This window comes from Leptinotarsa decemlineata, unplaced genomic scaffold (assembly GCF_025532065.1).
Source record: "Leptinotarsa decemlineata unplaced genomic scaffold, Ldec_3_MD MMD2_tig00002159_RagTag_RagTag, whole genome shotgun sequence".
Taxonomy (NCBI): Eukaryota; Metazoa; Arthropoda; class Insecta; order Coleoptera; family Chrysomelidae; genus Leptinotarsa; species Leptinotarsa decemlineata.
This window is the reverse complement of record NW_027412574.1, coordinates 6,561,835-6,577,909: the sequence shown is the minus strand read 5'-3', so window position 1 is coordinate 6,577,909 and position 16,075 is coordinate 6,561,835. Positions and strand designations below refer to the sequence as shown.

At 34.7% G+C, this 16,075-nt stretch overlaps 3 protein-coding genes across 3 annotated transcripts in view; 1 reads left to right on the top strand and 2 right to left on the bottom strand.

Annotated features, from left to right (window-relative positions):
* Window positions 1-16,075, bottom strand: part of LOC111511011 (uncharacterized) — a 134,602-nt gene that overhangs the window by 101,640 nt on the left and 16,887 nt on the right. The gene's annotated exons all lie outside the window — the stretch shown is intronic.
* On the top strand, window positions 1,950-4,391 carry LOC141483021 (uncharacterized). Its single transcript, XM_074177145.1, has 2 exons — window positions 1,950-2,992; window positions 3,053-4,391. The coding sequence occupies exons 1-2, from the start codon at window positions 2,038-2,040 to the stop codon at window positions 3,904-3,906; spliced, it is 1,809 nt and encodes a 602-aa protein (XP_074033246.1). The 5' UTR covers window positions 1,950-2,037; the 3' UTR covers window positions 3,907-4,391.
* Window positions 6,995-9,436, bottom strand: LOC141483020 (uncharacterized). Its single transcript, XM_074177144.1, has 2 exons — window positions 8,394-9,436; window positions 6,995-8,333 (listed from the first exon to the last, which is right to left on the bottom strand). Exons 1-2 carry the CDS (start codon window positions 9,346-9,348, stop codon window positions 7,480-7,482), a joined length of 1,809 nt encoding a protein of 602 aa, XP_074033245.1. The 5' UTR covers window positions 9,349-9,436; the 3' UTR covers window positions 6,995-7,479.

Here is a 16,075-nt window from a genome sequence, read left to right as displayed (position 1 = left end):
CTGCAATTTTGAAAAATGTTTGCTGATGTGGTGAAATATATCACATCTATCCTTAGCCTCATAAAGGATGAATACAAGGAGAAAACAGTGAAGGATGGACTTGAAGAGTGTTATAAGGCTTCTAAAAGAATAAAAAAAGCTCTGAAAAATACTACTACTATGGGTGGGAAACAAAATCTGCTAGCATTCTTGGCCAATATTACAACACTACGTAATCAGATTAAATTTGAGATGAAGAAAGGATCAGGCCTGATAAGCCGGAAAGAGACAGCCTCTAATCGAGTACATTGGGCTGATTCAGTATCGGCTTTCAATTCACGTATCCGGACTGGAGTGATTAGTAATCTCAAGCATAAGGACCCCACCTCATTTTTGATCGACTGTAAGACCCTTTTTGTGAGACGAATTCAAAATGCATTGAAAAAGGATGCATTTTTGAAGGTCAATATGACATTCGGTGGAGAATTTGAGGTTGTCAAAGGCGATCGAATCTTAAACGAATATAAGTATTTCACAACATCTAACGCATCGATCCATAGTACCACTGATATGAATATGTGGTTTGAGGAACATGTTATGGAGCCAATCATGATAAAGTTAGAAGAGTTTCAGGAACGTGATAGTGGTTGGACGTTGAAAGCAGTAGTGAATTTGGGGGTTAACATAAACAAATTTGTGCCGCACAGAGGTTCATCATACATTGAGCTACCTTCTCAAATCAAACGAAAACAAGCATGCATAAATGTAAAAAATCATGATAATGTATGCTTCGCTTGGGCCATTGTTTCGGCGTTGTATCCAGTTGCCCATGGACAACATTCAGATCACATTCTATCTTATCCTGACTATTCGAAAGTTCTGAAGTTGAAAGGTATTCACTTTCCAATGACAATTATTCAGATAAATAGATTCGAAGAGCAAAATGATCTCTCAGTCAACGTTTATACGTTGAAACTTTCTAAATCCAAGTATACAGTAATACCGCTAAGATTGAGTCTAGCAAAAAATAAAAGCAAACATGTGAATCTACTCATGATTCAAGACATGTATTACGATGAAAGATGTGAGGATTCAATAAATGTCTATGATGTTACGTCACCAACCAGAAAACACTTTGTTTGGATTAAAGATCTATCTAGTTTGGTGAGTAATCAACTCGACAACCATAATGGAAAAAAATATTTTTGCAATAGGTGTTTTCACTATTTTTCCACGCAAGCTAAGTTAGATAAACACCTTGAAGACTGCTCGAAGACAAAGGAATGCCTACCAAAATTACCCATGGAGGGAAAACATATTTTAAAGTTCAAAAATTTCAAAAATAAAATTACATCGCCTTTCATAATATACGCCGATCTGGAGAGTGTATTGATATCTACACAAGATGGCAATAAATATCAACGACACATTCCGGCATCTATTGGATATTATGTGAAATGCTCTTATGATGATACGCTATCATTTTATCGATCATTTCGTGGTGAAAATTGTATGAAATGGTTTGCCAACGAGATAGGTCAGTTTGCTGAAGATGTTGCAACTGTGTTCCAGTGTCCATTCGATATAGATATATCAGCCAGCCAGGAAACAGATTTCAGGGTAGAAACTCATTGTCATATATGTGACAAACCATTCACTATATCAGACAAAAAAATACGCGATCATAATCATCTGATACCTGAAAATAATTATCGCGGGCCATCACACAATGAGTGCAATATTAACTATCAAGATGATCAAACAATTCCCATCGTGTTTCATAACTTATCAGGGTATGATGCACATTTCATTATAAAAAATATTGCATTGGATCTCAATGGAAGTGTCACTGTTTTGCCGATAACAAAGGAAAAGTATATCTCCTTCACTAAAAGTATTTTGCGTAGCAATATCCGCTTCAGATTTATTGACTCATTCAGATCCATGAGTTCTTCGCTGGGTACGTTAGTATCATATCTTTCAGATTTTCCAAATCTCATATCACAGTTCTCCAACCTCTCGAATGATCAACAGCAGATTTTGACAAAAAAAGGCGTAATGCCGTATGACTATATCGATTCTTTCGAAAAATTCAATGAAGATTGTTTACCCCCTATCGAAACATTTTACAACAAATTGGAGGATAAACCGTATCCTAGGAGATCTTACTCACGTGCCAAGTTGATATGGACTACTTTCAAGATAAACACATTGGGGGAATATACGGATCTGTATTTGAAGACGGATGTTATGCTTCTGGCTGATGTCTTCGAGCAGTTCCGCTCAAGTTGTCATAAAACTTACGGTTTGGATCCTGCTCATTATTTCACTCTGCCTGGCTATACATGGGATGCTATGTTATTCAAAACGAAACATCAACTTGAACTTCTCACCGATGTAGATCAGCTGCTTTTTTTCGAAAAGGGAACAAGAGGTGGATTGAGTCAAGTTTGTTCCAAGCGAAGAGTCACAGCTAATAACAAATACATGGGTGACAATTATGATAGAGCCAAAGCTGACTCATACCTGATGTATTTCGATGTTAATAATCAATATGGTTGGGCAATGTCTCAATATCTACCATACGGCGGATTTGAGTGGATGGACACCAACATTGATATCACAAATGTGCCTGATGATGCCTCAGAAGGTTATATACTAGAAGTTGATCTGGAGTATCCAAACAGCCTTCACGATATGCATAAGGATTTACCATTCTGTCCCGATCATGTTGATCCTAAGACAAAAAAATCTCGAGCCGAAAGTACATCGGATGTGAAACAATTCAAATTGATGGCTACTCTTCAGTCGAAGAAAAAGTATGTGATCCATTACAGAAATCTCAAGCAGGCCTTAGAACATGGTCTCATTTTGAAGAAGATTCATCGTGTTCTAAAGTTCAAGCAGTCCACATGGTTGAAGCCCTACATAGACTTGAACACACGTTTGCGAACTGCTGCTTCGAATGATTTTGAGAAGAACCTATTCAAACTAATGAATAATGCCGTATTTGGTATGTACTACTATATTGAAAACTCAATTTTTGTCTCATATATATAAATATTTGTTTCAGGGAAAACTATGGAAAATCTGAGAAAGCACTCTGATGTTCGCCTTGTAACGAGTTGGGATGGGCGATATGGTGCCGAAGCCAGAATCTCCAATCCTCGGTTCAAGAGTTTGACTGTCTTCGATGAAAACTTGGCGGCCATTGAATTGGGAAAATCCGAAATATTCTTCAACAAACCTATATATGTTGGAATGGTAGTACTGGATTTGGCAAAGTTGACCACATATAATTTCCATTATGAGTACATGGCTCCTAGGTTTGGAGAAAATTTTTGCGCAGTTTATACTGACACGGACAGTTTGATTTATGAAATTATAAATTATGATCCATATGAGATGATGAAAAATGATTGTCATCAGTATTTCGATACTAGCGATTATCAATCAGATAACATCTACGATATTCCCCGAGTGAATAAGAAAGTGATTGGATTGATGAAGGATGAGAACAACGGAAAGCTTATGATCGACTTTATTGGACTAAGATCTAAATTATACTCAACTAAAACTGCAACGTCAGAAGATCAAATCACTGATCTGAAAGGAAGATTGAAGCAGGAGAATTATGAAAATGATGAAATCAACCAAATTGTGGCCAATTTCGGAGTATCCAAGAAAGCGAAGGGCGTTAAACATAATGTTGTCAAAACAAAAATCGCTTTCGAAGATTATGTGACCTGTTTGGAAAATTGTACCGAAATAGCAATCACACAAAAATTAATAAAATCCTATAAGCATAGGGTGTATTCAACAGAACAAACGAAGATTGCTCTGAATCCTAACGATGATAAACGCTATCTAATTCCCAAAACCTACGATACTCTTCCATGGGGACATTACTCAATTCAAAATCAATGAATATTGATTGATAACAATATCAACTACAAATTATTCTCGTCTCAAATAAACGATTCTTTGTTCGAGTGAAAATCACATATCACATTGAAAGTTTTTGTTAACATATTATCCTGTTGCTGAGATACAGGTGTATTTTTGTGATTCAAAGCAGAACTATTGGAAAAATGAATCCTACTATCATTTATTTCAAATTGAATCATACACCTATAATCTGCCGAGAGAGGTTTTATATAGGGCTATTGGCGATGTTTTTTCCTCTATAATCTAAAAAACAAACGCTCCGGCAGCTCTACCTCCAGGGTGGTGTGGAAACGAGCAAAAAACTGTTTTAAGGATGAACTCACAACCTGACGATATCAACCCTTTGTCCTCATTTTTTATGGTGAAATTTTTTGGTCTCTTCTTTTGGAGGGCTTATAAGTATCTATTAAGTCGATGTATTTCCTGAAAATATTAAATTCAACTTTCTCATCATATCTTTTGTAAACATACAATAATAAAAATTATTCATATATTATGTAAGATCTTGTTCATTATATCTTTATGGTTAACATTTTGTGAGAAGTTGTTTTGAATCATTAGTTAACTTGAATGTGTTTTTATTGATGTTCAAAATATTATTTTCAATAGAAACATACTTTTTCTATAACATCAATCATCTTGTAAAATCAAAACCATAACACGGGGAAAAGATCCATGTTGACTTCAGGACGACATATTGACACAACCAGAAACATGACCAAAATAACTGAAAAAATAACCATTAAATCATCTTGTATGAAAGCTGTTCGGAAAAAAGGTAACTGAAACTAGTTTTGATCTATTTCACTACCAAAATAACCAAAAACGTAACCAATTATTCATCTTGTATGAAAGCTGTTCGGAAAAGCGTGTAACTGAAACTGGTTTTGATCTATTTCAGTTTGAGATCAATTCAAAAATAACTGTTGACTTCTTTTGAATACATGTTGTTGATATAAATAGACGAAATTACACATAAAAATTCAGTTTTGACCAAATTGCAGTATATTTCATAGTAAAGCACTCCATCAATTATGAATCTCGATATTATAGAAAATGTCAAGTCGAACAAACATGTTAATATCAGCAAAGCCTTTTCAACATTAGTCCTTATTGAGATTAAAATCTTTCATAATTACCAATCAACCACATCTATCCTTCAACTATTCTACACAAATATCTTCAATTTCATCAAAAGTCTAATATGAAGCCACATAATTGAAAATTGGTATGATGGAGATTGCGATCATACTGTTCGAATGAAACAATCACATTACAATTGTATCGTATCAATTGTTTTGCTATTCGTCTGTATGTTTTATCTAAATACATAACGTCGATATTTCTATGGCTACACATTGAAACATTTTCTCAAATTTGTACCAATATATTTCGAATACGCACTTGGTGTTATGAGAGTTTACTTGATTTTGAGATTCACTGGTGTAATTTTTCTGCATATCAGTAGAATGGCTTTAGTTTATAGGGAGACTAGATGAAATTTTTTTTTTCAACCATTCTCAGCTGGAAATAAAGTCCAAACATAACGCATTTATGATTCAACACCAGACATCCCTGTTTCGACCCCGCCATAGCTCTCATCAGTGGTGTTACGCTGAACCACAAATGCATTGCTAGAATCAACTGTAATTGAAGAACAAGCTATAGTAAAGAAGCGGGTTTACATCTCTGCCCACGGCGAAGGTGGAGTTTGCAGACCGGTTTCGGGCTATTTGGCCACTTGACTTTATGTTCATGATAGACACTACTTTGCACTAACAAGTAGTCGAGTGGCAAAATAGTCCGAAACCGGTCTGCAAACTCCACCTTCGCCGTGGGCAGAGATGTAAACCCGCTTCTTTACTATAGCTTGTTCTTCAATTACAGTTGATTCTAGCAATGCATTTGTGGTTCAGCGTAACACCACTGATGAGAGCTATGGCGGGGTCGAAACAGGGATGTCTGGTGTTGAATCATAAATGCGTTATGTTTGGACTTTATTTCCAGCTGAGAATGGTTGAAAAAAAAAATTTCATCTAGTCTCCCTATAAACTAAAGCCATTCTACTGATATGCAGAAAAATTACACCAGTGAATCTCAAAATCAAGTAAACTCTCATAACACCAAGTGCGTATTCGAAATATATTGGTACAAATTTGAGAAAATGTTTCAATGTGTAGCCATAGAAATATCGACGTTATGTATTTAGATAAAACATACAGACGAATAGCAAAACAATTGATACGATACAATTGTAATGTGATTGTTTCATTCGAACAGTATGATCGCAATCTCCATCATACCAATTTTCAATTATGTGGCTTCATATTAGACTTTTGATGAAATTGAAGATATTTGTGTAGAATAGTTGAAGGATAGATGTGGTTGATTGGTAATTATGAAAGATTTTAATCTCAATAAGGACTAATGTTGAAAAGGCTTTGCTGATATTAACATGTTTGTTCGACTTGACATTTTCTATAATATCGAGATTCATAATTGATGGAGTGCTTTACTATGAAATATACTGCAATTTGGTCAAAACTGAATTTTTATGTGTAATTTCGTCTATTTATATCAACAACATGTATTCAAAAGAAGTCAACAGTTATTTTTGAATTGATCTCAAACTGAAATAGATCAAAACCAGTTTCAGTTACACGCTTTTCCGAACAGCTTTCATACAAGATGAATAATTGGTTACGTTTTTGGTTATTTTGGTAGTGAAATAGATCAAAACTAGTTTCAGTTACCTTTTTTCCGAACAGCTTTCATACAAGATGATTTAATGGTTATTTTTTCAGTTATTTTGGTCATGTTTCTGGTTGTGTCAATATGTCGTCCTGAAGTCAACATGGATCTTTTCCCCGTGTTATGGTTTTGATTTTACAAGATGATTGATGTTATAGAAAAAGTATGTTTCTATTGAAAATAATATTTTGAACATCAATAAAAACACATTCAAGTTAACTAATGATTCAAAACAACTTCTCACAAAATGTTAACCATAAAGATATAATGAACAAGATCTTACATAATATATGAATAATTTTTATTATTGTATGTTTACAAAAGATATGATGAGAAAGTTGAATTTAATATTTTCAGGAAATACATCGACTTAATAGATACTTATAAGCCCTCCAAAAGAAGAGACCAAAAAATTTCACCATAAAAAATGAGGACAAAGGGTTGATATCGTCAGGTTGTGAGTTCATCCTTAAAACAGTTTTTTGCTCGTTTCCACACCACCCTGGAGGTAGAGCTGCCGGAGCGTTTGTTTTTTAGATTATAGAGGAAAAAACATCGCCAATAGCCCTATATAAAACCTCTCTCGGCAGATTATAGGTGTATGATTCAATTTGAAATAAATGATAGTAGGATTCATTTTTCCAATAGTTCTGCTTTGAATCACAAAAATACACCTGTATCTCAGCAACAGGATAATATGTTAACAAAAACTTTCAATGTGATATGTGATTTTCACTCGAACAAAGAATCGTTTATTTGAGACGAGAATAATTTGTAGTTGATATTGTTATCAATCAATATTCATTGATTTTGAATTGAGTAATGTCCCCATGGAAGAGTATCGTAGGTTTTGGGAATTAGATAGCGTTTATCATCGTTAGGATTCAGAGCAATCTTCGTTTGTTCTGTTGAATACACCCTATGCTTATAGGATTTTATTAATTTTTGTGTGATTGCTATTTCGGTACAATTTTCCAAACAGGTCACATAATCTTCGAAAGCGATTTTTGTTTTGACAACATTATGTTTAACGCCCTTCGCTTTCTTGGATACTCCGAAATTGGCCACAATTTGGTTGATTTCATCATTTTCATAATTCTCCTGCTTCAATCTTCCTTTCAGATCAGTGATTTGATCTTCTGACGTTGCAGTTTTAGTTGAGTATAATTTAGATCTTAGTCCAATAAAGTCGATCATAAGCTTTCCGTTGTTCTCATCCTTCATCAATCCAATCACTTTCTTATTCACTCGGGGAATATCGTAGATGTTATCTGATTGATAATCGCTAGTATCGAAATACTGATGACAATCATTTTTCATCATCTCATATGGATCATAATTTATAATTTCATAAATCAAACTGTCCGTGTCAGTATAAACTGCGCAAAAATTTTCTCCAAACCTAGGAGCCATGTACTCATAATGGAAATTATATGTGGTCAACTTTGCCAAATCCAGTACTACCATTCCAACATATATAGGTTTGTTGAAGAATATTTCGGATTTTCCCAATTCAATGGCCGCCAAGTTTTCATCGAAGACAGTCAAACTCTTGAACCGAGGATTGGAGATTCTGGCTTCGGCACCATATCGCCCATCCCAACTCGTTACAAGGCGAACATCAGAGTGCTTTCTCAGATTTTCCATAGTTTTCCCTGAAACAAATATTTATATATATGAGACAAAAATTGAGTTTTCAATATAGTAGTACATACCAAATACGGCATTATTCATTAGTTTGAATAGGTTCTTCTCAAAATCATTCGAAGCAGCAGTTCGCAAACGTGTGTTCAAGTCTATGTAGGGCTTCAACCATGTGGACTGCTTGAACTTTAGAACACGATGAATCTTCTTCAAAATGAGACCATGTTCTAAGGCCTGCTTGAGATTTCTGTAATGGATCACATACTTTTTCTTCGACTGAAGAGTAGCCATCAATTTGAATTGTTTCACATCCGATGTACTTTCGGCTCGAGATTTTTTTGTCTTAGGATCAACATGATCGGGACAGAATGGTAAATCCTTATGCATATCGTGAAGGCTGTTTGGATACTCCAGATCAACTTCTAGTATATAACCTTCTGAGGCATCATCAGGCACATTTGTGATATCAATGTTGGTGTCCATCCACTCAAATCCGCCGTATGGTAGATATTGAGACATTGCCCAACCATATTGATTATTAACATCGAAATACATCAGGTATGAGTCAGCTTTGGCTCTATCATAATTGTCACCCATGTATTTGTTATTAGCTGTGACTCTTCGCTTGGAACAAACTTGACTCAATCCACCTCTTGTTCCCTTTTCGAAAAAAAGCAGCTGATCTACATCGGTGAGAAGTTCAAGTTGATGTTTCGTTTTGAATAACATAGCATCCCATGTATAGCCAGGCAGAGTGAAATAATGAGCAGGATCCAAACCGTAAGTTTTATGACAACTTGAGCGGAACTGCTCGAAGACATCAGCCAGAAGCATAACATCCGTCTTCAAATACAGATCCGTATATTCCCCCAATGTGTTTATCTTGAAAGTAGTCCATATCAACTTGGCACGTGAGTAAGATCTCCTAGGATACGGTTTATCCTCCAATTTGTTGTAAAATGTTTCGATAGGGGGTAAACAATCTTCATTGAATTTTTCGAAAGAATCGATATAGTCATACGGCATTACGCCTTTTTTTGTCAAAATCTGCTGTTGATCATTCGAGAGGTTGGAGAACTGTGATATGAGATTTGGAAAATCTGAAAGATATGATACTAACGTACCCAGCGAAGAACTCATGGATCTGAATGAGTCAATAAATCTGAAGCGGATATTGCTACGCAAAATACTTTTAGTGAAGGAGATATACTTTTCCTTTGTTATCGGCAAAACAGTGACACTTCCATTGAGATCCAATGCAATATTTTTTATAATGAAATGTGCATCATACCCTGATAAGTTATGAAACACGATGGGAATTGTTTGATCATCTTGATAGTTAATATTGCACTCATTGTGTGATGGCCCGCGATAATTATTTTCAGGTATCAGATGATTATGATCGCGTATTTTTTTGTCTGATATAGTGAATGGTTTGTCACATATATGACAATGAGTTTCTACCCTGAAATCTGTTTCCTGGCTGGCTGATATATCTATATCGAATGGACACTGGAACACAGTTGCAACATCTTCAGCAAACTGACCTATCTCGTTGGCAAACCATTTCATACAATTTTCACCACGAAATGATCGATAAAATGATAGCGTATCATCATAAGAGCATTTCACATAATATCCAATAGATGCCGGAATGTGTCGTTGATATTTATTGCCATCTTGTGTAGATATCAATACACTCTCCAGATCGGCGTATATTATGAAAGGCGATGTAATTTTATTTTTGAAATTTTTGAACTTTAAAATATGTTTTCCCTCCATGGGTAATTTTGGTAGGCATTCCTTTGTCTTCGAGCAGTCTTCAAGGTGTTTATCTAACTTAGCTTGCGTGGAAAAATAGTGAAAACACCTATTGCAAAAATATTTTTTTCCATTATGGTTGTCGAGTTGATTACTCACCAAACTAGATAGATCTTTAATCCAAACAAAGTGTTTTCTGGTTGGTGACGTAACATCATAGACATTTATTGAATCCTCACATCTTTCATCGTAATACATGTCTTGAATCATGAGTAGATTCACATGTTTGCTTTTATTTTTTGCTAGACTCAATCTTAGCGGTATTACTGTATACTTGGATTTAGAAAGTTTCAACGTATAAACGTTGACTGAGAGATCATTTTGCTCTTCGAATCTATTTATCTGAATAATTGTCATTGGAAAGTGAATACCTTTCAACTTCAGAACTTTCGAATAGTCAGGATAAGATAGAATGTGATCTGAATGTTGTCCATGGGCAACTGGATACAACGCCGAAACAATGGCCCAAGCGAAGCATACATTATCATGATTTTTTACATTTATGCATGCTTGTTTTCGTTTGATTTGAGAAGGTAGCTCAATGTATGATGAACCTCTGTGCGGCACAAATTTGTTTATGTTAACCCCCAAATTCACTACTGCTTTCAACGTCCAACCACTATCACGTTCCTGAAACTCTTCTAACTTTATCATGATTGGCTCCATAACATGTTCCTCAAACCACATATTCATATCAGTGGTACTATGGATCGATGCGTTAGATGTTGTGAAATACTTATATTCGTTTAAGATTCGATCGCCTTTGACAACCTCAAATTCTCCACCGAATGTCATATTGACCTTCAAAAATGCATCCTTTTTCAATGCATTTTGAATTCGTCTCACAAAAAGGGTCTTACAGTCGATCAAAAATGAGGTGGGGTCCTTATGCTTGAGATTACTAATCACTCCAGTCCGGATACGTGAATTGAAAGCCGATACTGAATCAGCCCAATGTACTCGATTAGAGGCTGTCTCTTTCCGGCTTATCAGGCCTGATCCTTTCTTCATCTCAAATTTAATCTGATTACGTAGTGTTGTAATATTGGCCAAGAATGCTAGCAGATTTTGTTTCCCACCCATAGTAGTAGTATTTTTCAGAGCTTTTTTTATTCTTTTAGAAGCCTTATAACACTCTTCAAGTCCATCCTTCACTGTTTTCTCCTTGTATTCATCCTTTATGAGGCTAAGGATAGATGTGATATATTTCACCACATCAGCAAACATTTTTCAAAATTGCAGAAGCAGGTCCATCAATAAATGATCGACCGAAGTGGAGCGCTTATATATATATAGCCGGGAAATATTCCTCGAACAGTAAATTAGAAACAGCACCACCTAGCGGGGAAAGCTTTGCGTTAGAAGTAATGTGATCAAATATGAATATGAATAAAATCTGCTATAAAGACACATGTCTTATGGAATCATAGTATGTCAGAATAATGAATTTCTATGATGATAAATATATTAGTCTGAAACACTATATTTACAGGAACAACAGTGAAAATGTGGAAAATATGTGTATTGCGCTATTACAATACCCAATTCGATAGCGACAAGTTGCATTATTGTATCTTTATCATGCAGCAAGTAAATGTTATACTGATTGGAAGAATAGAGAAATCAATATGTGAAAACTTCATATTGAATAATTCAAACTGAAAAAAAAATCTTTGAGATACTTGTGTTCGCCTTCTTTAGCCTACACTCTTGTATTGGAATTGAATGCTAGTTTGTATCAAACTCCTAGTGTTGCACTTCTGATGGATACATCATAATACAACATGAAAAAGTTGGTGTGAAGCATGCGTGTGAATGTGCGAAAAATGTGTGCATTTTGTAATATTTTGGGGCTCACAGCCCCGTATAGCAGGACATCGACAGGAAATTAGCTCGTATTCAAGTTGAAGATCACACTTAATCAGTTTTCAGGTCGAAGTGTCGAAATACCTCCTTTCTCAGTTGAAAACACACTGGTATATGGTATATTGTATGGTATATTGTATATGGTATATTGGCCTGAATCTTGGATAATATTGGGTTTCAAGAACAATATAGTAATACATTTCAAATTGAAATATGTGTATTGCGACATGTTAAAGTTCATGCCGAGAATATATTTAGGTGTGGAAAATATGTGTCTTTTTCGCTGTAAAATGGTTTGTTGTGACTGTACGCATTGTTCTGGAGAATTTCCAAACCCCATTTAGCATGATGCTCGCAAAGAATGAACTCTGTATTCATTTTCATAGTCAAACCACACTCCACCGTCAGATATTGCAATATAGTGTTGCATTTCAAATGATTAGATTGTATTGCAATACGTGAGAGTTCTTGTTAGGCGAGCATATGCATGTGTGAGAAATATCAATCTATTCTACTGCAAAATGGCATGTGTTGACCCTACGCATCTCTTTCGGAAACTCCGCAAATATCCGTATAGCATAACCTTGACAGTGAATAAACTCACGTTGAGTCTCAAGCCCAAACCAAACTGATTTTCAGTTGAAATCATATCAATATCATCTATTATATGGCTTCAGATTTGTAATAGATTATGTTTCGAAAAGACAAATGTAGTGTGACATTTTCAAATATTACATCGTTTTTAGGCCTGCGGAAGTTCATGCAGGGGCATGCATATGTGTGAGACATATCAATCTGTTCTCCTGTAAGATGTCAAGTGTTGACACTACATGTCTACAAATTTCCGCCTAGCATGACATTGGCAGAGAAGTCAAAGTCAAATTTTATTAATAATTTTTGATACATGAATGTATATATATAACACGTCACATTTTACAACAGATATTTTATCTAATGTCACTTATATCAATAACAGTACATGTTACACAAAAATATTATCTTCATAGTCTTTCAGGGAGTAAAAACAACTTGTTACCAAAAAGTCTTTGACTTTTTTCTTGAATTTGAGAAAAATTGTTTCACTTCTGATGTTGTGTGTTAATGAGTTGAAATATTTTGCCCCGGCATAAAGTGGTGAACTTTTGTAGTCATTACGTTTTATTTTTTCCTGATGGAAGTCGTTCCTCCGTCTCGTTTGATAAGAGTGAATTTCCTCATTTCTTGTTAGCAAATGGGAATGTACATGAACGTAGCTTAATATTTTGTGAAGATAAATATATGGTAAATATGAAAAATGTTTTGTCTTGGAATGTTTTCTCACAAGATTCTCTGTATTTGAGATCAAAGTTAGTCTAATGAAGCGTTTTTGCATTATAAAGATTCTATTTATTTCTGATGAGTATCCCAAATGGTATTATTTATATCAGGCTTAGAATACACTAGAACATAGTATATATCCAAGAGATTATGTCTCAAAAAATTTGATTTCATTGTTGGGATGGAAAAATACATTTTTTCAGAGAAGTACACAAATATTCGATGTGATTATTGAAAGACAATTTATTGTCAAGTTGTGTTCCAAGGAATTTTGTATATTCTGTTGTTTCGAAACCTAGATTTATTCGGAGAGGGCGCTGATATTTGAAACTGGATAAATGTTGTTTTATCTTCATTATTTATTAAATGATTGTTTCTACACCAACATTCGAATTAATTGATTACTAGTTTTGTTTATCTTCAATTTCATTTAGACCTGAGGACGTCACAATGATTGTTGTGTCATCGGCATACATGGAAACTCGACCCTCGAGAAAAACCTAGCATTCAGTTTCAAGGTTAAACCAAACTTCACCATCAGATCTGGCCAATATGTGGGGAAAAAGAGACCAAAGTGAGGTGATACACATTTTTCAGTTGAATTTACGTCAATATCATCTACTATGTTGCTTCAAATTATGATGTAATTATATTTCAGAAAAATATAGTGTAGCATTTTTAATCATTAATGAATATGTGGTAGTTCATGTTAGACATGCATATGTGTGAAAAATGTCAGTCCGTTCTCCTGTAAAATGTTATGTGTTGAGTCTACGCATCTGTTATGGATACCTCACACACATCCGTCTAGCATGACGTCGACAGATAATAACCTTGCATTTATTTCAAAGTCAAATCAAACTTGATGGCTAAATATGTTAATGAGAAGTGAATGAATTTATTTTCGATCAAAGTGATGGCATATTCTACTTTTCAGATATAGTTACGCCGATATCATATGCTGTGAAGGTCGTAACGGAATGCAAAAGTTACGTGCAATATCAAAATCGACAAGTTTTTTGTTAAACGTTACCAAAAAATATAGGTACAAACTATAGAAAATCGGTTCATTAAAGCAGTTGTCTCTTCCGACAATTTTTAAATTCTAACCCATTTATGTAATCTGTATCTTTGGTAAAGTTATCAAAATGATTCTGAAAAACCGTTTAAGTACCTTTTTGGAAAAAGGTAATTTTCTTCATAAAATAAAAAGGTAAACAATCTGCTTATATTTTGCTCTTTTTTTCATCAATTCATATTTGACCGGTAGGAAATGTATCTTCAAAGAGCGGCAAACCGATAATACAGAAAAATCCACAGGTGGTGTCTGTCTTGGGGCCATATCATCATATATATTAATGAATCAGGCCATTAACATATCATATATATTATTGACCTGTTCTGTTACATATTCCCTTACGATATGGTGTCATATGCGGATGATGCTACCTATTTCTCATCACAAAAAAATATTGATAGTCTCCATACCACAATCAACCAAATTGAAGATAAAGCTGAAATTTGGTACACCATTAACAATAAGCTTGAACTGAATAGAGTAAAAACTATTTTTCGAAATCTAGTTAGACGAATCGTTAAATTGGTTCAGTTATAACAAAAATCTTTGTAAAAAGATATCGTCCCATTCCTTCTGAGGCAGATGAAACGGATTTGTAACGAAGATGTTCTACTTCGGTCGGTTCATTAAAGCAGTTGTCTCTTCCGACAATTTTTAAATTCTAACCAAACCCCAATATTTTCTCAATCCTAAAATATTTGTCTTCCGAATATGTATTCTGTAATTCAATTCCAATCTTTTCAGTGTTTTTCCTACATAAAATATACCTAAATAATAACTGTTATTTTATTCGTCACAATGATTACAGCATTGCACAAGATTCAGATCTTAAATTCTATTGGATAGTTACAAACAACAAGAATTCACTCTCTGAACTCTTATTTCTTATCACTTGTGCTTTATTGGTTTGATTTATGTTGAATCTTCAGTTCACCCTACTTCAACACCTGTCTTAAATTTCAATCCGCCTCAACCTTACCTTTAAGATTAATACTTCACGAGATTCGACAATATCTACACATGCACGTTATTTACTCTCTTCAGTTCATACTTAATTACAATTCGTCCTAACCTTACCTTGACACAACTCAAGTTGATAATTTTCAAGTTAATACTTCACGAGATTTCACAATATTGTTCATCAAATGCACGTTATTTAATCTTCTCACTCCACAATACTTCAACACCTGTCTTAAATAGATTACAACATCACGGCTTTTGGCCGTTCACCCACACACAGACCCTACTCTTTAATATGGAACAGGTAGTTTGGGAAATTATTCAACCCACACGAGGGTGGCGATGACTGAATTTCATCTTTAATGCCAGATTGTATTGGGTCGAGCGCGCAGACTTATTTTATTTTTATTTTCAATACAGTGGATCGTGCGACATCTGAATGGTGTATGAAATCTTGTGGATCTGGGGAAATCTGGCAACACTGTCTTATGGAGATTCCCATGTTGGGACAAAAATTTGTAAAACGGAGCTTGGCTTTTTACCCTAAATTTACATGGTATTTCCCATAAGGCGGTGTTGCCATTTGCCCCGTACTCTCTTAGTTCCTCTACTAAAATCATTTGAAACCTTTCTTGTCTCTGTCATTGAAACGTTTTTTTTTTTAATTTTAATTTTTTTATTGACACACACTGACAAAATACTATGTACCAT

Coding starts and splice junctions, on each gene's coding strand:
- LOC141483020 (XM_074177144.1), bottom strand. CDS start 9,348: ATGCCGTATGACTATATCGATTCTTTCGAAAAATTCAATGAAGATTGT. Junction 8,334..8,393: donor AATGAATAATGCCGTATTTG/GTATGTACTACT, acceptor TATTTGTTTCAG/GGAAAACTATGGAAAATCTG.
- LOC141483021 (XM_074177145.1), top strand. CDS start 2,038: ATGCCGTATGACTATATCGATTCTTTCGAAAAATTCAATGAAGATTGT. Junction 2,993..3,052: donor AATGAATAATGCCGTATTTG/GTATGTACTACT, acceptor TATTTGTTTCAG/GGAAAACTATGGAAAATCTG.